Source organism: Helicoverpa zea, chromosome 22 (assembly GCF_022581195.2).
Source record: "Helicoverpa zea isolate HzStark_Cry1AcR chromosome 22, ilHelZeax1.1, whole genome shotgun sequence".
Taxonomy (NCBI): Eukaryota; Metazoa; Arthropoda; class Insecta; order Lepidoptera; family Noctuidae; genus Helicoverpa; species Helicoverpa zea.
In genome coordinates this window covers 10,825,739-10,848,136 of record NC_061473.1, presented here as the reverse complement: position 1 = coordinate 10,848,136, position 22,398 = coordinate 10,825,739, and the positions used below count along the sequence as shown (strand labels likewise).

Sequence of the window (22,398 nt, the reverse complement as noted above, 5' to 3'; positions counted from 1 at the left end):
CTTCAAGTGACCCAAAGGCTGGTTTTTATTTTGGTCAAAAATTAAGCATTGCCATCCAACGTGGCAATGCTGCCAGCCTCTTGGGTACACTCCCGGTGGGCAGCGATGAGGAGTTTTTTGATGCCATTTTTTAGTTGTATATATGTATAAATAATAATTGGAAAATGAAACAGAGTTGCAGGGTGCCGATAATAACGTATATATTAAAATATAGCACAAACACAATGTCACAGACATTTGACATCAAAGACAGTAATTCGAACAAGCCAATACATGTGGCAGATTATTATTGTATGTGGCCAGTAAGGGCCACAAGGAGTATCCTTCAACACATTCTTTGGTTACATTTTGGGCTCACGGCTCGGTGAATGGAGTATAGCAATGTTGAACCTACCAGCAGATGCCTTAGCAGATCTAAAGTGGTGGCTGGTCAGCTGCCACCAAACCTTGGATATTCATACGCCACTTCCCTGTCACCTTATAACCACGGACGCCTCCGATGTAGGATGGGGGCACAACTGAACGGAACTCCCGTAATGGGTTCACTGAACGAGAGAGAAAAAGGCTTTCTCTGTGATCTGAAAGAGATGCTTGCAGTATTAAAAAATCTGGAAAATCACGGCGAGTTGCTAAGGAGATCAACCGCCATTTTTCAATGCAAAAATGGGACTGTGGTGTCATATCTAAGAAATCAAGGTGGCACCCGATCAAGGAGCCTACCGAACTTGACGTACAAAGTATTCAGTTATCTCGAGCTGTATCAAATCTATCACGTCGTGAATCATATACCAGCCCTATACAACAGTCATGCAGACCATCTCTCCCGACACAAAGCTCCACCGGAGTGGCATCTTGTATCGGCAGTGGACCTATTTGCCTCGAGGCGAGCCCAGGGACACATAGTTGTGAACTACGTGCCCCTAGATCTGAAGGATCCGAAAGCGGGGTTCCACGATGCCTTTTTCTCAAGTTTGGACTTACCCGCTAGCATGGGTATTCCCGCCATCTTACCTTATACCGAAGGTCCTCAGTCATCTCGATTCAGGAACGGGAGTTTATCTCATAGTAGTTCCTCGGTGGCACCAGGTATTTTGGCGAGCAGACTTGAAGTCCCGATCATTAGCAGTACCCTACACACTGATGTACCTCGACCAGAAACCGATAGACACAGCAACAGGAATACCCCCTGCCAAGGTCGAACAAATGACACTGGAAATATGGAAGTGTGGGGGGGGGGGGGGGACAAGGAATCTCTCCGACTGAAGTCTTCTTCAATCCACACGCAACACTTATCAATTAGCTTGGAGTCGATGGTTAAATTGGGGCGAAAAGTATGAAATTGGATCCTTTGAATACTTGAATCCCTATTTGGACCTATACTTGCCCAATTTTTAGCGGACTTACAGATAATAAATAAACTAGCATACAATACTATTTTATTACACAAGTCAGTTATAGCTACACTATGCAATGCAGAAACCGCTGGAGAGCTAAGTTCAAACGTTCTAGTCGGACACATTTTAAAATCAATAGCGCTGAGCAAACCTGTTCCCTGAGAAGCCGTCCATCTGGAATATTGACCAATTGGTAACCTACTTAAGTGCAGTAAACGAGAATAATCCATTTGCAACTTCCAGGCACACTGCTGCTCTTTCTTTTGCTAGCTTGTTTCGGGAAGGCGAGTCCATGACCTTTCCTTGCTTGCAATAGAACCAGAACATTTCAAAGACAACAAAGATAATTTAATCTTATGGCCAGTCTTTGGCTCTAAGACCGACAGTTCTAGTCATAGGCAGTCGGGTTGTAGTTTGATGGATAATCAGGAAAATATAAATCTAAGTCCAGTGTATTGGCTCAGAAAGACTAAAGCCTTGTTAGAAGATAGACGGACATTGGCTAATTCCTCAAATTTATTTATATCCGTTAGAGGCCAACCAAAGGCAGCCACCCGAACGATGATTGCGGGGTGGATTAAGACATTGTTAAAAGAGGCAGGAATAACTACAACCCCAGGAAGCTTCCGCTCGGCGGTAGCGTCAAAATCTGGGTTGACAATCTACCTTTAGACGATATATTAGCCAAGGGTAATTGGCGATCAGGCAATACATTTGCCCGTTTTTACAGAAGGGAAATGATACCCACTAATAGAAGTAGCAATTTATCTCAATTATTTAATTAATCCAGCTGATTAATGTCTATATTTTTGTTACTATTGTTATTAAGAAGTATCGCAATGTTTTTGTTAATTACTATTAGAAAATGAAATCAATTTTGCTTTTGTTCTTGTATCTCTCTTTTAATTTTTATTACTCATCCTCCGAGCCCAGTCTAACAGGATGTAGCTGAGTACCAGTAATAGTTAACTTTTATTACTAATAGACCTTTATTCCAGGACGCAATACACATACTTATAGTTACCGGCACGGATATTGAGCTCTCGGCGGAGGAGTGGGGATCGCTTTGTGCACCGTACGCATAAGGCAATAAGGCAGTAAATCGCTTCTGCGCAGGTGAAGGTCAGGGCTCGATATCCGTGCCGATAACTTTACATGTGATTACTCGTGTACCTAAGTACCTATCTACATACACAATTTCATTGTGCTTTTGCTCACATTGGCGTCCACTTCCACCAGGCGATAACAAACACGTTTCAAACTAGTAAGCTTCAAATAACGGTCAAGAATTTAATAGCAGCGTTTTACCTGAAATAAAACGCTTATTAAATACTTACCTTATGCGAACTGTGGCCGCCGAGAGCACTCGTCGCCTCCTGCCTGGTGGGGAGTGAAACTGGTCGGTGTGCGAGAGAGATGCAAGATATGGGGTAGAAAAGGACGGAGATAAAAGCGGAAAACACGTAGGGGGTTAGGGGGAAACTCGCCTCTGGGCCGCGGCCCAGATTACACGGTATAATAACAGTCGGGAAAACTGGTCCGCATGTGCGGGCCAGATTACTATGCGAAAAAAGTGACGGAGGTAAGTCGACCCATTGGGACTTAATTTCATAAAATCCGATAGTTGTGATATTTTTCACAGCTCAAAATCGTCAGGAGGCAAAAAGACTTAGATCTTTTTCATAATTTTCATCATAAATATAATACTTTGTCTAGATACTGGACTCCCAGTAGCTAATATAGACTTCGTTAAATAATGAAGTTCCTATAGATATTTGATACATAGTTTTTACTTTTACTTTTTTTTAATATCTAGATTAGTGGAGATAGTGGGATATTTACATATGTAGAATATGTGTGTGCATGTTAAAAAACCCCATTAAAGTTTTTGTTGCATATTTAGTTCCTATACCTACATATTTAATCATCGCAAAATCGTCAGGAGCTAAAAAAATAAAGATCTTTTTCATAATTTTATCGAAAACTAGCTTTTGCCCGCGGCTTCGCTCCCGTCAACTGACTTCTCTACTTTACCCTATTTTGTTTCATAAGAACCTTCTCCTGACAATAACAAACACAACAAAAAAGAATTAGTCAAATTGGTCCAGGCGTTGTTGAGTTATGCGCTTACCAACAGATTTTGCGATTCATTTTTATATTATTTTATATTGATGTCAATATATCTGTCACCGTAAGATTACAAACATCGTTAGATTACAATCTATCTCGAGAGATTGTAAACTGTCGAATTATTGTAAACCGTAACACCTGATTGCAATTTAACGCATTATTTTTCGCTATATTATAATCTATCGATGAGAAATTGTCAAATTGTCAACTGTCCGAAAGCTCTCCCTGATTGGTCAGTCTTTTTGTAAGATCGAGAGCGATGTAGAGCGGTCAAATTGTCAACTGGCGTAGAACGGAATGCATCTTGCGCGCTGATTGGTAGAACGTCAAAAAAGACAATGTTCTTTGCAACTCCCGCTGTCACAGCTCTTTGACGTGCAAAAATAAGTGACGGTTTAATTTTTTATAAAATCAAAAATTGTACTTAATTTTTAAGACTCAAATTACACACAATTAAAAATTGTATTAAAAATTGAAGTTAGTGACGAAAACGAATCGCTGCAAAACCGACTCCACGTAGTCTTGTCTGCCCTACCCCTAGAGTGCAATTCAAAACCGCGTAGGCGCGGAGGGGCGAGGCGGCCTGCGAGCTGAGGCGCAGGTAGTTTCAGCGCTCGCCGCCGCGGCTGAGGCTGGCCAGCTTCGGCTGAGCAAGCCGAAGCTGCGGTGGTGAGCGTGAAAACCATCTGCGACGATAAGCTCGCATGGGACCGCCGGAGCCCCGCAGCGCCGGAGCCGTGACAGAAGTTATGCTTGCTGCATGTTGCATGCTTACTTCCATGCTGGGTCAATTAATATGGGATGTGTTATATTTTAAACAAAAAACTCAGTAGGTACGAGTTAAAAAATTAGAAGTTAATAAATATTTTTATGATGTCATTTAATAGTATTTAAGAAGTTTACTGTTAGAATGCATGCTACAAATTTAGATGCAAAAAAATAACCATCATGCTGAGTTGTATTTAGAGTGGAAGATAACTCGTGGCTAAGATAGTATTATTTAGATGCTCGACGCTTTATTAATTGTGGCTGACTTAGTAATTTAGAAGGCAACATACATTTTTGGGGGCGAATAATGATATTAAAAAGAAGCCTGTTTAATTAGCACCCCTTTTATTTTATTTTTAAATATTAGTTTGTATTTGAAGACAAAATACCTAACTGTATTTTTATAAGAGTTATTTTTATATAAATTTAATACTTGAAGAATTTTTGAAGAGCATTTATTTTATTTAACTGACACCTCTATTTCATTCCTAACTCTACGGGAACTCCATGGGAACAGAACGGCTGGTCGTGATTGGTCGATCTTACAAAAAGACTGACCAATCAGAGAGAGCTTTCGGACAGTTGACAATTTGACAATTTCTCATCGATAGATTATAATATAGCGAAAAATAATGCGTTAAATTGCAATCAGATGTTACGGTTCACAATAATTCGACAGTTTACAATCTCTCGAGATAGATTGTAATCTAACGATGTTTGTAATCTTACTGTAACATATCCAATGTCAACATAAATGAGTGTTACAAAAGTACTCTTGTTGCCAAAAGGGGATTTGTTTTTTCTTGTAACACTCGAACAAAATTTTGATAAAAAGAAACAATGTTTCCATATTTACGTTTTTACTTATAAATTGAGATTATTAATTAAGTATCTATAGGAACTTCATTATTTAACGAAGTCTATATTAGCTACTAGGAGTCCAGTATCTAGACAAAGTATTATATTTATGATGAAAATTATGAAAAAGATCTAAGTCTTTTTGCCTCCTGACGATTTTGAGCTGTGAAAAATTTCACAACTATCGGATTTTATGAAATTAAGTCCCAATGGGTCGACTTACCTCCGTCACTTTATTCACATAGTAATCTGGCCCGCACATTCGGACCAGTTTTCCCGACTGTTGTTATACCGTGTAATCTGGGCCGCGGCCCAGAGGCGAGTTTCCCCCTAACCCCACGTAGGTGCCTATCTCAAACTAGTAAGCTTCAAATAAGGTAAGTATTTAATAAGCGTTTTATTTCAGGTAAAACGCTGCTATTTTATTATTTTTCAATAAGTTTTTACCGTCGAGGGTTTAAAAAAAAAAAAATTTTGCTTAATTTTTTCCCCATACCTATGTGCTCCCCTTATGTACCTACTTACTTCCCTTTCGTACTCCCTTTATAATATAATGCAGCCTCTTTCAAGTCACGGGTGAACGAGCCTTTCAGGCAGCCAGATTTGTTGGCAACCTTCAGGAGCAAGTCCACCCCGTCCAAGGTCAGTTGACTCGGTGCGCGTCGGGACATTAGAGAAACTTCGTCGGCTGCGACGACCTTCCGCTGCTCCCTCTTAGCGGCGTTAAGCTTCGCATCGGACTTACCAAGCCCAAACATAACGCCAACGACCAACTCGATGGCCAGCTGCAGTCTTCTTGGACGCACGGTACACCTCACATTCACACACTACATGCTCCTCAGCGAAACCACCCCTGTCGCTCAGAACGCTGTTCTCCCAGAACTCGAAAGATGATGTTGGTTAGGTTTCAGGGTGAGATAATAGTCAAACGAGTTTAAGTATTATTTGTTTATACAACAATTTATTTACATAGTCAGGCAATGAAACTATACAACAAGACAGTTTAATCAAAGTTTTAATGTACAAAAACTCTCAAGTACCTAGGTTGTTATAATGTTTTTCAACATTTATATAATTTCTGTAATATGGGTACAACAACAAGTCTCTTAAGTTTAAAAAAGTTTTTAAAATCTTTCCTTCAATTCTTTGTACAGTCAAAAGACAACAAGCTTATGGCGAGTGCTGCGACTGTTAGCGAGAAATTCTAAAATAGATACATACAATTAATATTGAATATGTTTCATTAATTCCAGAAGTTATTACAATTCATATTATACAACATTATAACTTCAAATGATAAGATCACACCTCTGTTAATCCAGGTAAAATATGAAAAAACATTTTATTTTGAATCCCTCTCTAACAATCAAATAATATAATTAAAGTTCGCTGTAGAAAAGTCAAAAAAAATATCATGGTAGGAGTAACAGTTCAGTGTTATTAAACAGTACAATAAATTATTGGCTTTCTCCAAAGGTTTCACCATGTCCAGTAGATACTCTGTGCACCCAGTAGAGTTCCATAAAATTTACTGTACATACCAACATAGTGTTAACAGAATTATGGAATAATGAAACCAAGCATTTTAGAAGTATAAAAAAACCACTAGTATTTTGTATTTCAGAATAAGTAAAATGTTTTGGTTAGAGAAAATTATTTTACTGGCACACATTAATATCACTTTGGACAACATAGAGCAAGTTTAACTGAAACCAATTCTGTAAGTCAAACATTAAAGTACACTTGCAACCCACGGAGCAGTTAGGATTGTCAAATAATAACAACATGACACACTAGTGGCAACCACAAGCAGTGCCGTTACTGCCTGCTCTGTGCACCCGGAGCTATTAGCCTAGCTGACAATAATCATTACTCAATAGCTAGTATCTAGTCACTCAGTAGCTAGTCATTACAAAATATGAACTGCTAGTCACATTATGCTATTTCTTAAATTTACATTATCATTGATTATGGCTTTACATCAAAGAATTTAGAGAGAGGGTAGGCATCAAAAAAGTTAAGTCTACAAAACATAAAAATAACATTTTGTATATGAGTAGGTTAAACGTTATGCATTTACTGAGTTTTAACAGAGTATGGAGTATGAGTTGAGGCGTCACGTCAGGCAAATAGTCTGGTTATTAACACACTAAGCCACAATGAATGCCCCATTGTCTTGGAAGGCACTGAAGGAAGGCAGGTGCGGGTGCTACCTCCGATTGCCGCGCTGGTGGCCGCGACCGCGCACGTACGTCTTGTGCGCGTGCTTGCCGGACAGGTCGGCGGGCGGCGCGAAGCGGTCCGGCTTGGCGGCGTGCGCCGGCGCGGCGGCCGGCGGCGCCTGCAGCGCCCGCAGCGGCGCGTGCGCCCCGTTTGAGCGGTCCCCCGCTGCGGCAGGGGCGCCAGCGGCGGCGGCCGGGGGAGCCGGCTGTGGTTCGCTCATGTTCACTTGCTCGTTGAACAGCATACAGAACTCCCCCACTTTCTGTATATCTCCCGACTTGCCCGAGTATAGAGTAAGTGCTGCGCGCCATAGAGACGCGTAGCCGCGCGTCAGACGCACAATGTCTCCGGGCTGCAGCAGCGCGCCGGGCTCGTCCCACACGGACAGGTTTACAGAAGCAGTGGCATCGGCAACGCGCAGCGTACGCACCTCACGCGCCTCTTTCGTCAGAGTCGGTGGACCCACTTCTAGCACTATAAACTCAGCATTTATATTTTTCATACCAGGTTTTAAGTCCTTTATTTGAACAAACTGTATGTTGCTCATTGCACTTATTGGTTTAAGCTAAATCCACAGCGAATATTATTGTTAATCGCCCACGTCGGTGACGGCTGAGCGCTACTTATTTATACTCATTTGGTTCTTACCTGTAAAGAAGTAGCTTAGTACTAGCACTCCACCCCTAAGACCCACTGACCTTAATTTGTAATATACTTATAACGACTGTATTATTTTGTATATTTACTTTGATTTACTTGCAAAACTGCATTGCATTATTTTTATCCTGTCATGTATCAATTCAAATTGGTGTGCTGTCTCGCTGTCTCATACATACAGTGACTGTGACATACCGACTGTCAATCACCAGGGGGGGGACACTCCGTACATTTTGACAGCTAAGTAAACGAAGAGTCGCCACCTTTTATTTGGCCCGGAAACTATTTACTATCTAAAAGATACCTTAAATTACCAACAGATGGCACTACACTATAATCGATTTTGTTTGTTAATATAAAATTATTTATTTATATTTATAGATAGTCGTGGTGGCCTAGTGGGTAAAGGACCAACCTCAAGTACGAGGGCGCGGGTTCGATCCCAGGTCAGGCAAGTACCAATGCAACTTTTCTAAGTTTGTATGTACTTTCTAAGTATATCTTAGACACCATTGGCTGTGTTTCGGATGGCACGTTAAACTGTAGGTCCCGGCTGTCATTGAACATCCTTGGCAGTCGTTACGGGTAGTCAGAAGCCAGTAAGTCTGACACCAGTCTAACCAAGGGGTATCGGGTTGCCCGGGATACTGGGTTGAGGAGGTCAGATAGGCAGTCGCTTCTTGTAAAGCACTGGTACTCAGCTGAATCCGGTTAGACTGGAAGCCGACCCCAACATGATTGGGAAAAGGCTCGGAGGATGATGATAAAATTATTTATGCAATATTAATTAGAGAAAAGTATGAGGAAAATATTAGACACTTTAAAAAAAGATAAAATAGGCGAATAAATTAAATACGGTTTAAAAAAGCACAAATATCAAATTTCATCTAAAAAGACCTGGTGTTAGTATTCCAAGTAACTTAACAAAACCGATCATAATAGGCATGATGACAGTAATCAAAAATCATTAAAATAATATATTTATTAAATTAAACTTGAAGCTTGGAATATAAAACGCGCATTGTTTTCTTTATTAATAATGTGATTAATATGTATTTTTATAAAACAAAATTACGAAATAAGGCAATCCGCCATGATATCTTGAACACCAATCAGAGCTCGTGACGTCATTTCTCAAAACAACTCGCGCGAAAGCGCGCGAACGTCACATTTCGTTATTGTGAACTTCCACTGCGATCTTTGTTTTTATTTAATTAATTGTGTATAACACGAGTTATGGAGCCCGGATTTATCAAGGCAAACAGCGCTAATTTGCCTAGAATTGATATCATAATGCTGGGAGAGTTTTTGGCATCAAATAAAGATTTTTGTTCAGCTGAATTTAGAAATGTTAAAACTTCCATGTAAGTATACTAGTTTAATTAAAAAAAACTTCCATGTAAGTGTATTAGTTTAATTAAAAAAACTTCTATGTTAGAATCTAGAGAACTATGTAATAACTTACATCAAAGTGATCTTCACAAAAATAAAGTTGTACCCTGGGCAATATTGCTTTTGAATCTCGCCTTGCAAGTTTAAGCCACTTGTTTCGTATTTTTTTATTGTGAGGAACGTACACAAATAACTTATCAGGAGTTGTTTTGGATGTGTTCTTACACTGGGGGACCCCACAACACCTATGCACTTTCGAATTCATATTTAATAACACAAAAAACTTAATTATTGCACGAGCGTTGTTTACTTGCGTCTTGTAATTTCAGTCGTGACGTCACAAGTGTCGACATGACACTGACAAGCGTTTTCGCGCCGGATTCAAAGTGGACAGAGAAAAATGCAATTATTTGATAAAAAAAACTTCGCATTTTCTTAAAATTAATAATTTTTCATATAAAATAGACGTATACCTACATCATACAAAGGTATTTAAAAATTTGTCATCATGCCTATTATAATATTTTTATAGCTATAGCTATGTAGGTAGTTCGGGGCCAATTTAGAGAAAGATGGCGCATTGTCAAATTGGGTGGCAAGAATAACACGTGAGTGGGCTCTCTTTTCCCTATATATTACTTTACTCTTTGGTCAATCACCGACTAACTAGGGCATGCAATTACCGGTAAAAATGTTGCTATATTTTATCAAAAAATAAAAAAACCGGTAGATATTAAGTAAGATATTATTTTTACCGGTATTTTAAATGGTATTTTATGTGGTATTGCATGCCCTAATACCGAGCGACGCGACGTAGGTTAAGAAGTATACTACATATTATACTTGTGTAGCGTCAGGGTGGGAGACCATTTTGCCGCCCTCGTGTTTACGTATATATAATTCAGAGGAGTTTTTTTAGTAAATTTTCTTATTTAAACGTACAGGCAATGGCAAAGGCAGGGGTCTTATTGAGCGTAGAGTAAATTATTATTAAAGATTCTGAATACAGTGGTTTTTAGGGTTCCGTACCCAAAGGGTAAAACGGGACCCTATTGTTTTCGCTCCTCTGTCCGTCCGTCCGTCTGTCACCAGGCTGTATCTCATGAACCGTGATAGTTAGAGAGTTTAAATTTTCACAGATGATGTATTTCCGTTGCCGCTATAACAACAAATACTGAAAACTAGAATCAAATAAATATTTTATACAACAAACGTGATTTTTTGCTCGATTTCGATAAATACATATGTACCTATAGAATATTAGTTTGGATGGTACGGAACCCTTCGTGCGCGAGTCCGACTCGCTCTTGGCCGGTTTTTTAAGTATTTAAATAGTTATTAGATTTTGATTTAAATTATTGCCCATTGTTATTGTACATGTATAATAATCTCTTTCTTAAATTATGGGTAATTGAAATTACTCGCCTGGTAACATTGACTGACAGCAACTGTCAACTGAGTTTAATCAATAGTATTGCAGTTGTTAACCTAAAACTTGTGTAAAACCAAAACAAACGGAAAACTTCTGGCTCAAACGGACAGAAAGTACATAACGTATCGTGAATTTACTTGTTCGTCTTGCTTCTGACGCTTCCTTATCACATTGGCCAGCTGCTGCGTGTACCCTGCCTGCAGGCTTGCTATTGTTACGATCCATATCTGATCTGTTGGTAAACACAAAGGCCGTTAAGATGTTTAACCAGCTGGGCGGAGGCCCGAGCAACCCCAACAAGGACCTGGAGGTGACGTCTCCACCGGACGACACGGTGTCGGCGCTGGAGTTCTCTCCGCCGTCGCTGCCGCAGACGTTCCTCGTGTCCGGCAGTTGGGACTGTCGTGTGAGTCATCTCCACCATGCTGATAAAACCACCATTCATGGTTTTGTAATGTTTTAAATATAAGTTCTTATCATTGTTATCACTATATAATCATAGTGCAGCTAGTAGACCCATACAGCGCTGCATTTAAAACTGGTTGAACCTGTTTATGTTAAATTTAACTATTAGATCTACTTATTCTCCTTCAGGGGAGGCAACACTGTTTGCTTACCAACAAAGTGATTTATGAATATTATTGTCAGGAATGTATTGGTTGTTGCAGGTGCGCTGCTGGGAGGTGGAGGCGTCGGGCAAAACAGTACCCAAGGCAGTGCAGACCATGGACGGCCCCATATTAGATGTAGCATGGCATGATGTCAGTACAGGCATTACTTGCATGTCATGTTAATGAAACTAGAACTTCTGTTCATGTGTTTGTGCTGTGCTTTATTTCAATGTTTTGATTTTCAGGATGGAAGTAAAATCTTCATGGCATCAACTGATAAGAGTGTCAAGTGCTGGGACCTGGCTTCTAATCAGTCAATGCAGGTAACTTATGCTAAATATGTAGCAATTAACTGGGACTGAAGATTACTGCTATGTTGAGAACAAATATTTGGAAGTGAGAGGTTAAGTAGGATAGAGTAGTTAGTGCCCTCGTCATGTCATTGTATTATCTTATAACTTGCACTAGATAGTCTTGTGAAGATTAAAAATGAATCCAATGCAATAGTTAAGTCGCTAGTCAAGTCAGTTTATTGAGCAGATCTGCATTCAGGTCATGCTAGCAAACACCACAATAATCAAGTATGACCTAAACATTTTTTGGATTGGTGAGACCATTTTTGAGTTATACAATTGCAAGTAAAAGTGGCCATATTTGTTAATATATAAATAGAAGATAGGTATAGATTTCATAAGAACTAATAGAATTCTCGCGGAACTGGAAAGCGTTTATCAATTAAATTCTGAGTACAAGTGCGGCAATGTGGCACGTAGCTAGTCGTCCACCTGCTGCTTCTTGCGCAGCGGGGAGCGCAATGTTACATGATGACAAAATGGTTAAGGATAACTATAACTCTGCACTACTGAAAGCTGGACGTTTGAAAGGACGGATGGGGTCTAAGTAGTTCACTCGGGATGCGGTTGAAACCGTGAGCGAAAACTAGTGTATGTATAAAAATGTATGTGTTTGCGTTTGTGTAGGTGGCTGCGCACGAAGCGCCCGTCAAGACGTGCCACTGGATCAAGGCGCCCAACTACACCTGCCTCATGACGGCCTCGTGGGACAAGACGCTCAAGGTATACGCTCCACTCTGTATCTTAGCTTGCAGGAGGAGCGACGACGTATGATATTCGTCTACTAATAACATGATGATCAATCACACAAGTGTAAGGTTTTTGTATAATTTCAGTTTTGGGACACCAGAAGCGCCGTGCCCATAATGAATATGAACTTGTCGGAACGCTGCTACTGCGCGGACGTGGTAAGTAGGCGGCGGCAGAAGGCGAGCCCGCCCCGCGCCGCCGCTACAGCTCGCTTGCCCGCAGGACTACCCCATGGCCGTGGTGGGCACGGCGGACCGCGGCATCTGCCTCTACACGCTGGAGGGCAAGCCGGGCGAGTTCAAGCGCGTCGAGTCGCCGCTCAAGCACCAGCACCGCTGCATCGCCATTTTCCGCGACAAGAAGACCAAGCAGCCGACGGGCTTCGCGCTGGGCAGCGTGGAGGGCCGCGTGGCCATCCAGTACGTGAACCCCACCAACCCCAAGGACAACTTCACGTTCAAGTGCCACCGGCCGCCCGCCAACACGTCGGGCTACCAGGACATCTACGCCGTGAACGACATCGCGTTCCACCCGGCGCACGGCACGCTGGCCACGGTGGGCTCGGACGGCTCCTTCTCCTTCTGGGACAAGGACGCGCGCACAAGGCTCAAGTCCTCCGAGATGCTGGACCAGCCGCTCACCAAGTGCGCTTTCAACCACAACGGCCAGATCTTCGCCTACGCCGTCGGCTACGACTGGTCCAAGGTTACTCCTTCACCTCACTATCTCAGCTTTTCACACTACGCTTACTCTTGTCGAATCATCCGACTTACTATGAAGGAGGAGGTTCTCAATTCCACCGATTAATCGGAGATGTTTGGACCAATTTTACGAAATTAGCTATGTTTGATAGGATATACTTCCCAAATGGTCATCAGGTCAGGATAAAAAAGGGTATGAAATATTACTGCCAAGTTTCATCACAATCTGTTAAGCTGTTTACGCAAGAAGTAACAAACATACTCACATAGCAAGTTGCGTTTTTATAATATCGTTAGGTGTGATGTAAGTGAGATTGTCTGACCGTGGCATTCGGCAGGGGCACGAGCACTTCAACCCGGCCAAGAAGAACTACATCTACCTGCGCGCCTGCTACGAGGACCTCAAGCCGCGCTCCACGTGAGCACACCGCGCACACCGCGCACGCTGCACCGCGCGTCCTACTCCTATACTTGTTATTCGTATTACAACATTCATCTCAATTTCGTTTTTTTTATTATTATTACATTCTTTGATTTACTTATACGAGACGGTTGATTTAATGACCTGTATATAGACCGAGCACTGGCAGATGTTAATTAATCTTGCTGAAGCAAACAATCGGTCTTATTAAAATGGTTAGTATTCAAATAATTTCCCTGCGGTTTCACCCTATACCAATCAACTGCTTGTAGTTCATGATTTATTTTATATTTTTCTGGGAAACTTTTAGAAGTAAAAGCTTTAGCGGCATTGTGCACTTTTTTTGATTTGGAAAACGATTAACCCTCAACAGGTCAATGACCGAGAGACAGAAGACGGCAGACGGACGTGACTTCCGTGAGAGATACTGTTACAGCCTTTTTATCGTCCCACTGCTGGGCACAGGCCTCCTCTCACATGGAGAAGGATTGAGCATTAAGAGAGAGATACACAAGTTTCTAATCTATTCTTATATAATAAAAAGTAAACTTGTTTATTTGTACCCTAAAGCATGGACGTATATAAGCGTCACAATAACCGACCGACTGACCTGCATCTTACCGTCAACAATAATAATCGGGAGAGTCATGCCGATATCCGACGACTTCTTTAATTTAGAGAAAAATGTACAAACCTGCATATTATTTCTATTTTATCCCTTTTATGTTTTTGTCTAGCTAAATAAAATATGTACATACTGACAAAATGAGGAGATATTTTTTATTAGGGTTCCGTACCCAAAGGGTAAAACGGGACCCTATTGTTTTCGCTCTGTCCGTCTGTCCGTCTAGTGATAGATAGTTGAAATTTTTACAGATGATGTATTTGTGTTCCGCTCTAATAACAAATAATGAAAACTAGAATAAAATAAATATATTGGGGGCTCCCATACAACAAACGTGATTTTTTTTGCTCACCCTGTGTGTATATATTGGAAGTGGCTGTGTTTGTAAAGTCGAACCCGAGCCGTTTTAAACGACTTGCCGATACTGTTCCACGACACAGACGCGACAATAGCCGACTATGTCTCCAGACCGCTAAGACTAGGTACTTTAATGCGCAAAAGTGTCTTCTGCATGGCTCCGATCATTTATTTATAATAATATACCTAAGTCATGGAAAGAATTGCCTACTAAAATATTTAAAAATAAGTTAAAGCAATATTTAATTACCAAAGCATACTATAATATAGGTGAATTTCTGTCTGACAAAGACATTCAATTAGTTGCTATAGTTCGGCCATTCAGAGAATGCGTTCCTGACACGTCGCGATTGAACTGACGACGTAACTTTGCAATGGCGTTGCAGTTACGATAAAAATATTTTTGCTGGTTGTTTACCGTTTTAACAATTGAGGAGCATTAAAACAACATTATTATATCAATAATCAATGAATGTAGTTACGTCGTCAGTTCAATCGCGACGTGTCAGGAACGCATTCTCTGAATGGCCGAACTTTAGTTACTCTAAGTACCTATTAAGCATTGTTTTACTCTATTTATATTATGTTAAGAATTTCATCTAGTTTTTACTTAATGCTACTGATTTGCATAATTTAACTGCTTAGTTTGTAACGTCAACAATTTGTAAATGTTTGCACGCCGAATGGCAAAATATGGCAGAATTTTTTTATTTTATAACACCATTTACTTTTGTACCCATATTTGCAAAATAAATTTATCTTTATCACCATTTCCAAATATCAAGAATGTACAATGTTAATGTTCAAGTTTTCACTTGTGCCCGCACGGATCGGTCCGGCCGTTCTGTCTGGCATGATTCAATGACTATAAAAACTTGGTGGTGATTTATATATAGACTACTCACTGAATAATCACAAAATCTCAGAAATTAACATCTACAAACTGAAACTTAGCAAGTTGGTTCCTTGACAGTACAGGGTGCAGATCCACTAATAACGGATTTTACAACATTTCAACACTAAAGGGGTAAAAGTAGACATTGAACACACTAAGCTCAGAAACTCTGTCCGATGAATAACCGTAATGACTATAATATATAATGACTATAAACTATAATCCTCATCCGACATAGCCTGCTTTAACTATGTATGTAGAAATGATAACAAGGTTCACTAACAACATGAAATATATTAAACAAAAACACTAGCATAGGGCGCAACAGGTCAGTGCTCGTCGTGCGCGTGCGCGTCGCCGCCGCCCAACATCTTGCTCACGCCCACCGTGATCACCGCCAGGACGAAGCCTAGGGGCAGCCCACGGAAGAACGTTTTGTTGGCACGAGCCCAGCGAGTGCCAAACCCAGGGTGGTACCTCCAGGCTTCATTTCTGAAATATGTATACATTGTGTATAAAATCACTTCCAGAACATGTGCATCCCTGAAATACCAGACATCATTGGTTTATATAACCAAATGAAAATATTATGACTATCTATACTAATATTATAAAGAGGAAAACTTTGTTTGTTTGGTTGTAATGAATAGGCTCAAAAACTACTGGACCATTTTTAAAAATTCTTTCACCTTTCGAAAGCTACATTATCCACAAGTAACATAGGCTATATTTTATTCTGGTACGGGCAGTAGTTACCACGGGACGTGGGTAAAACTGCAGGAAAACGGCTAGTTTAGTAATAAGTAGGTAAAGCCCAATATTCATGGTAAACTTTTGTTGAACAACAATTGAATAACGTTATTAATAGCAACAAGAAAGTTGTTTAAAACAAGTACTTATTATAGTGCTTAACAACCATGCAGGCTGCCAGTAAATTGTAACTAAAGCAACTTGGCAACATGCCTGTTTATAAACAAAGGACAATGGGCGAATCCGGTCCAAATGTCCACCTCGAACGAGACCTATATGGCTAGATAGCCCGTTAAATATAGAACATTTTTTGTTGTGAAAGTAAAAAAAAAATATAATACCAGAAAAAAGTTATAGCAAAATCAAATAAAACATTTTATAGATTTTTCTTATTTCATTTTTTCAATACTTTTCGTGAAGACTGCCTCGTTGGTCTAGTGGTCACAGGCGCGGCTGCTGTGCTCGAGGTCTCGGGTTCGATTCCCGGGTCGGGCCGAAATCGCTTTGTGGGTTTTCTTAAGCTTTCACAAAGCAGCCCGTAGTCTGGAAGTTGGTGTTCATTCATCCGTGCATCGGAGAGCACGTAAATGTCGGTCCTGCGCCTGATCTCTTTTCAGTCGTGTCGGATTGCCGTCCCATCGGGTTATGAGAGTGAAGGAATAGTGAGTGTACCTGTGTCTGCGCAAATGCTCGTGCACTATAATATGTCCTGCGCAGCTGGCTGATCTCCTTAAATGAGAACAGCCGCCGTGGCCGAAATCGGCCGTGGACGCCATTATTACTTTTCGTGATGTTCGATTTTCGTACTTTCTGTAACTTTTGACAAAATAGAATTGTTCATTATTAGAGAGAAGCCACCACCAGTTACATCGAACTTTCTTAGATCCAGGCACCGCTCAGTATATTCAAGCACTTCTGGCGCCTCAATTGGTTAGTGATTCGTACATCCATTGGGCATAAAAAAATGGGCTGTTTAGCTGTTTATATGCAAATGTGTCAGACTCATCTTAGTTTTAGATAAAGTGCGGAAATGGAAGTGGAATAAAATAAAAATAATAATGATAACATACATACAAAAACTACCGAAAATTAAGAATACATTTTTGGCTATAACTTTTTTTTGGCATTGTTTTTTTTTTTACTTTCTTAGTAAAAGTTACTCTAAATTAAGTGGACTATTTAATTATATAGGTCTCGTTCGTGGTGGACATTTGGACCAAACTTCATACATTCTTGCCCAATCTCCTTTTACCACAAATATGAAGCATCAGATGAATACATATAATCAAATACATACAAGTAACGAATCTATGAGCGGGTGTTAGTGTCATTCATTTTTACCTGTGACTAAATGTTCACCATTTGTTTTGGAAAATTTGACTGCAGTCCTCTGTGGCATGGACAATATGTTTATGTTCCATTGTATAAAACATGATTAAAATGAAAACAGTTGTGCCACTTAGTGAGGTAATACATTATAAAGCATCTTTCATTACAACAGAACCAGCTCATTTAGAAAAAACATAGCATGGCATGTTTAAGGATTTGTTTAACCAGTGTAAAAAAAACAGTAATTCTTTTGATTGTAGCGACTCATCATTGGTCTGAATGAAAAGTAAAATTATCCTAAATATTTTCGTATTATCATGTATTGTTCTCACCTGATCCAAGGGTCACAGAGACCTTTCTTTGCAAGAGCTTTTTCAAGCTCTTCCAGCTGAGGGATGCCTTTGATGTTGAACTGTTGGTAGTTCGGCACAGTGTACGGAGGTCCGTGTCCGTGACCGTGTCCTCCCATCTTTAACAACATAACAACAAATTAAATTTAACTTAGATAGCATTACATAATTGTCTAGCTAGCTTGTTGTGGCATAACCTTAACAATTTAATAATTATGAAGATTTTAGGCATTTCGCAAAAGAATTATTTGCTCAAAATTAATATGAGAAACTATTATTATTGAAGTTGTTTTCATTACAGTAAGCTGAGTACCTTTTAATCCTGAAATACTCTCTATTTATTCAATACGATATTTCATCGACAGCAGATCGACATGACAATAACATGACACTAACAAAATGTCATTGTCATACGATGTACATGTGTCTTTATTTTACTCGCCAGGACATATGAAAACTCTAGGCAGCCAGTAATAACGAAATAACTAGTATAGTAATCAGCGGCAGTAGTGCGACCACCAATGATGAGCGAGAAACAAATGATAGGACAACAAGAAGCGAGTGAGTCGTTTCGATAGTTCTGTTACTAGGCTAAGCGAATGTGCAACTAAAGGCGAAGCGCGATTACTCAGTCTTATTCAAACTTTTCAAAGCTTTTGTCACTTAATGATGACAAAACTGGTAAAGCCGGCGGGCGGCGGCGAGTCGATAATCACGCAATGATGGATAACTGATGAACTGGCAACACTGGATCATAGACTATTTTTTATCTGTTGTTGCGTTGGTTAACCCCAATGGTTAACCCGTAGTGATTATATACTCCAATATATATATATATATTTTTTTAAATTTTATTTTAATTAAAAGCACTTCTTGCTTCTCATCCCACTTGTCATTGGCAGAATCGTCGAAATTGACATCGACACGGATTGCCATATACAAAAATAGAATAGAATAGATTATATACTCTCTGGGTTGACCATTGGTTGACGGTTTTGTGTTTGTTTGTTATTATTATCTATAGTAGTCTGTGCGTGCGGTGAATGGAATTGCCTGCGGCATCGCGGCGCTGCTAAGTGTTATCGAATATTATTGTTTCTAATAAAAAAATACATAATCACTAAACTTCACCGTGGATTAGACCGGTTTCATAGGACAAAAGTTATGATTTAAATCAAGGTCTTCAGACGAAAAAGTGAAAAGTTTATGTAATTTCTATAATGCATTGATATGTAAATGCATTTAGCGTCGAGAGTAAACAGATACCTAGATCTCAAGATTTCCCATAATCCAGTGGTAATAATTAGCGTGTAGGCGGTAGGTTTATAAGGTATGGTCGTGTTATCGGTACTGCATATGCGCGCGTGAACACAAAGGATGGCGGCCGGGACCGGCTGGCCGGCGGCGCTGCTGCTGGCGCTGCTCGGCTCGGCGACCTCCGCCTCGAGCGCAGGTACGTGCTGCCACGGCCATCAACTGCAAGTCTAAAACTGGCCCTCGCCCCCATTACGTACTGTAGACCAATTAAAAACTTCTTAGTCCATAGGTTTTATTTATTATATTTTGTTCCTAGCTGGACAACTATTTAAATGTGTCCTATGCAAATAATAGGATTAGGTTTTTACACTGAAATTGTCACTTCGTTTTCCAATCGACAAAAATAAACAAAGTTAAATGTTTTTATGATTTTTAATTAAAATATCCCGAATATCCCGGTACCGAGCGCGCTACGCGCTACAGTGCCTACTGGCTTCACTTTTATGAATAGTTTTCGTTAGTCTTGAAAGAATAAATCCTATTCAGTGAAATAATTTGGGATATAGCGGGCTTATCGATGCTGGCGGTTTTTATCCCGGACTCAGCTGAAACGTGCATTAGTTATTCATTTTGGCAATCGTCGTGCTTACAAGTAGTTGAACCAATGCAACACTTAAGATTTAATTTATGGGCTGCAGATTTACTGAAGACAGAACTGTGTCAGCTTTATAAAGTTCGACCAGATTGCCTGTGTCGTGAAAATGTGACAACCACAAGTTGTTGTATTCTATCCTAGCAGCAGTTGAGGAGGATAGCGTAAAGGGCTCCGCGTCCCAAATACGGAGGTGTATGTGTTACGCCGCCGATGTCCAGACCCCTTAGCCAACATGGTCTTTAAACCCGCTATGCCGAAATTAAGTTGCGTTAAGTACAGCCAAAGTTTGGTCGAGTGTCAGTTTACCGACTATTAGGCGACAACGACCGATGTTCGGTTCGATTGCTGACGAAAGATCGGGACTAGACAGCGGTGGCAGGCTAGCATATAAGCGCCTGCGCCTACCTCAAGCGCACCTCTCTAAGCTCTAACTTTATTTGCTCTAAGATTGTTATATTATTGTGGAGTGTGTTGGATCGTAGGATAGAAGAATGTAGGTAGATAATTTCGGTTACAGAATTTGCGCTGCCGTCTCTTAAGAGCGGGGTAGAACGATGAGCCACCGAATAGACCCACGCCTACGGTAACCGGGACTACCGGGAGGCGTCCCTCGTTACCCGGTGCCCGTGGTGTCTTTCACGTCCACTGGCTTGGATGAGATGAACGAATTCTGTATCGCTCCGCCGCCTCCTTCTCTTAGCATGACTGATGCGCAGAAGTAACCGACGGCATTCCATTTCCTCTCGCTTCGGACGAAGGCTTGAACCACGGCCGCGAGAGGTCGCAGCCTATTGGCAGGCATGGCGAATGATAGAAATTAATTAGTCCGTCTTTTAGATAACCCTAAATGCCCTAAAATAATGGACACGTATATTGTATTTCTATAAGTATGTCTCTGACAAACAAATAACAACGAAGATACAACACGATTGACCACGAGGACACACGGCGGTGCTGTTCCCAGGCTCACCTCGACTGTGTGCTTCACGGAGACCTATGGGCCGTCTGCGCATTGGTGACACAAACTATGTTTGGAAGGAGAGTTCTCAGATCATGTCAAAGGACATAAACATAGTAATTTGTTATACAAGAGTGCAAAGTTGTTCAAAAGAGCACAAGGTGAAAAATCTTTGCACTCGAGTGCAACACGTAACTTTTCATCCCACCTCATCGAGGAAATTTCTAAACTCAAAAAAAAAAAATGGCGCGCACATATGAGTATCAATTAAAAAGAAGTAGGTACCTATTAAAGTTCATTTATTTCAAAACTCAGTTTAAAAATGAAATTACTTAATTAATTAATTAATTATTTTAAACAGTATTTTATTTGTTTAATATGTATCTGTTTGAAAAATATTTTCAAGATTGTCACAAATGGAGTATTGCACACGATGTTCTAAATTCAAATCACTTTGCCGCTCTAGAGGATAAAAACGGCTTTTGCGCTCAGATATCAAAGGGTAAAACTACTCTTTCCGAGACGGTGGGATGAAATAGTTATTTGTTATACAAGAGTGCAAAGTTGCTTTTTAACCGCGGGCTCAATTTTGATGACCGAGCAAGCGAAGGATTCTAAAATTGAAACACGAGCGTAGCGAGTGTTTCAATAATTAGAATCCTGAGCGATAGCGAGGGAATCAAAAGAGCACAAGGTGAAAAATCTTTGCACTCGAGTGCAACACGTAACTTTTCATCCCACCTCATCGAGGAAATTTGAAACAAAATGGCGCGCACATATGAGTATCAAATTAAAAAGAAGTACCTATTAAAGTTCATTTATTTTAAAACTCCGTTTAAAAATGAAACGAGGTTAAAAATCTGTGTAAAAACAATAATAAAAATTACTTAATTCATTTAATAATTATTTTAAGCAGTATTTTATTTGTTTAATATATATTTGTTTGAAAAGTCTCATCGAGATTGTTACAAATGGAGTATTGTACACGATGATCTAAATTCAAATCACTTTGCCGCTCTAGAGGATAAAAACGGCTTTTGCGCTCAGATATCAAAGGGTAAAACTACTCTTTCCGAGATGGTGGGATGAAAAATATATTAAGATATATCTATTTAATGTAGTTGACGCGAGGCGTGCGAGAGACGACGTAACACAAAAAATTGGCGAACCGGTCTGGCCGGCGCGGCGCTGCGTCCGTTGTAATTACCTGCCAGCTCGCGGCACTCGCGCCGCTCCCTCTGCCTACAACAACATTTGTGTACTAGTCAGCCAATCGCTTCTTTCCTAGACTTCAGCTGCACGACTTAGCCCAGCTGACGCCAGAAGCTATGGACACCATGCACAATCACATTTTTCAGATTGTCAGGCAGCTCAAGCGGTTTAACAACAACAACTAGCCCATTTGTAACCGCCGATTCTACTTCTGTACCATATCCGTAAATTTAGTTTTAAATTTTATTTATTATGTATATATGTATTATATATACACTTGAGAGCAATAAAATCGCACTCCCTAGATTTTGACCAAAAAC

General features: G+C 40.2%; 4 protein-coding genes across 6 annotated transcripts in view; 2 read left to right on the top strand and 2 right to left on the bottom strand.

Annotated features, from left to right (window-relative positions):
• The first annotated feature begins 5,503 nt into the window (after positions 1–5,503).
• On the top strand, positions 5,504–13,770 carry LOC124641323 (protein Rae1). Of its 2 annotated transcripts, none has more exons than XM_047179383.1 (7): positions 5,504–5,527; positions 11,523–11,615; positions 11,711–11,788; positions 12,446–12,541; positions 12,655–12,726; positions 12,791–13,273; positions 13,608–13,770. In XM_047179383.1, the coding sequence occupies exons 2-7, from the start codon at positions 11,580–11,582 to the stop codon at positions 13,689–13,691; spliced, it is 849 nt and encodes a 282-aa protein (XP_047035339.1). In that variant the 5' UTR covers positions 5,504–5,527; positions 11,523–11,579; the 3' UTR covers positions 13,692–13,770. The 2 variants fall into 2 exon arrangements, with proteins under 2 accessions (XP_047035339.1, XP_047035338.1); XM_047179382.1 differs by lacking the exon at positions 5,504–5,527 and adding an exon at positions 10,837–11,260.
• On the bottom strand, positions 6,090–8,221 carry LOC124641324 (SOSS complex subunit B homolog). Its single transcript, XM_047179385.1, has one exon. The coding sequence runs from the start codon at positions 7,918–7,920 to the stop codon at positions 7,360–7,362; it is 561 nt and encodes a 186-aa protein (XP_047035341.1). The 5' UTR covers positions 7,921–8,221; the 3' UTR covers positions 6,090–7,359.
• A 2,071-nt stretch (positions 13,771–15,841) lies between the features above and the next one.
• LOC124641566 (NADH dehydrogenase [ubiquinone] 1 beta subcomplex subunit 3) lies at positions 15,842–18,471 on the bottom strand. 2 transcript variants are annotated; one of them, XM_047179666.1, is made up of 3 exons: positions 18,310–18,471; positions 17,979–18,115; positions 15,842–16,059 (listed from the first exon to the last, which is right to left on the bottom strand). In XM_047179666.1, the coding sequence occupies exons 2-3, from the start codon at positions 18,113–18,115 to the stop codon at positions 15,897–15,899; spliced, it is 300 nt and encodes a 99-aa protein (XP_047035622.1). In that variant the 5' UTR covers positions 18,310–18,471; the 3' UTR covers positions 15,842–15,896. The 2 variants fall into 2 exon arrangements, with proteins under 2 accessions (XP_047035622.1, XP_047035623.1); XM_047179667.1 differs by having other exon boundaries at positions 18,194–18,310.
• A 556-nt stretch (positions 18,472–19,027) lies between these two features.
• Positions 19,028–22,398, top strand: part of LOC124641486 (low-density lipoprotein receptor-related protein 1-like) — a gene marked incomplete at its 3' end in the record, with an annotated part of 31,057 nt that continues 27,686 nt past the window's right edge. Inside the window, exon 1 of the mRNA XM_047179555.1 lies at positions 19,028–19,449. Within this exon, the coding sequence (XP_047035511.1) occupies positions 19,374–19,449 (76 nt within the window). The remainder of the gene's footprint in view (positions 19,450–22,398) is intronic.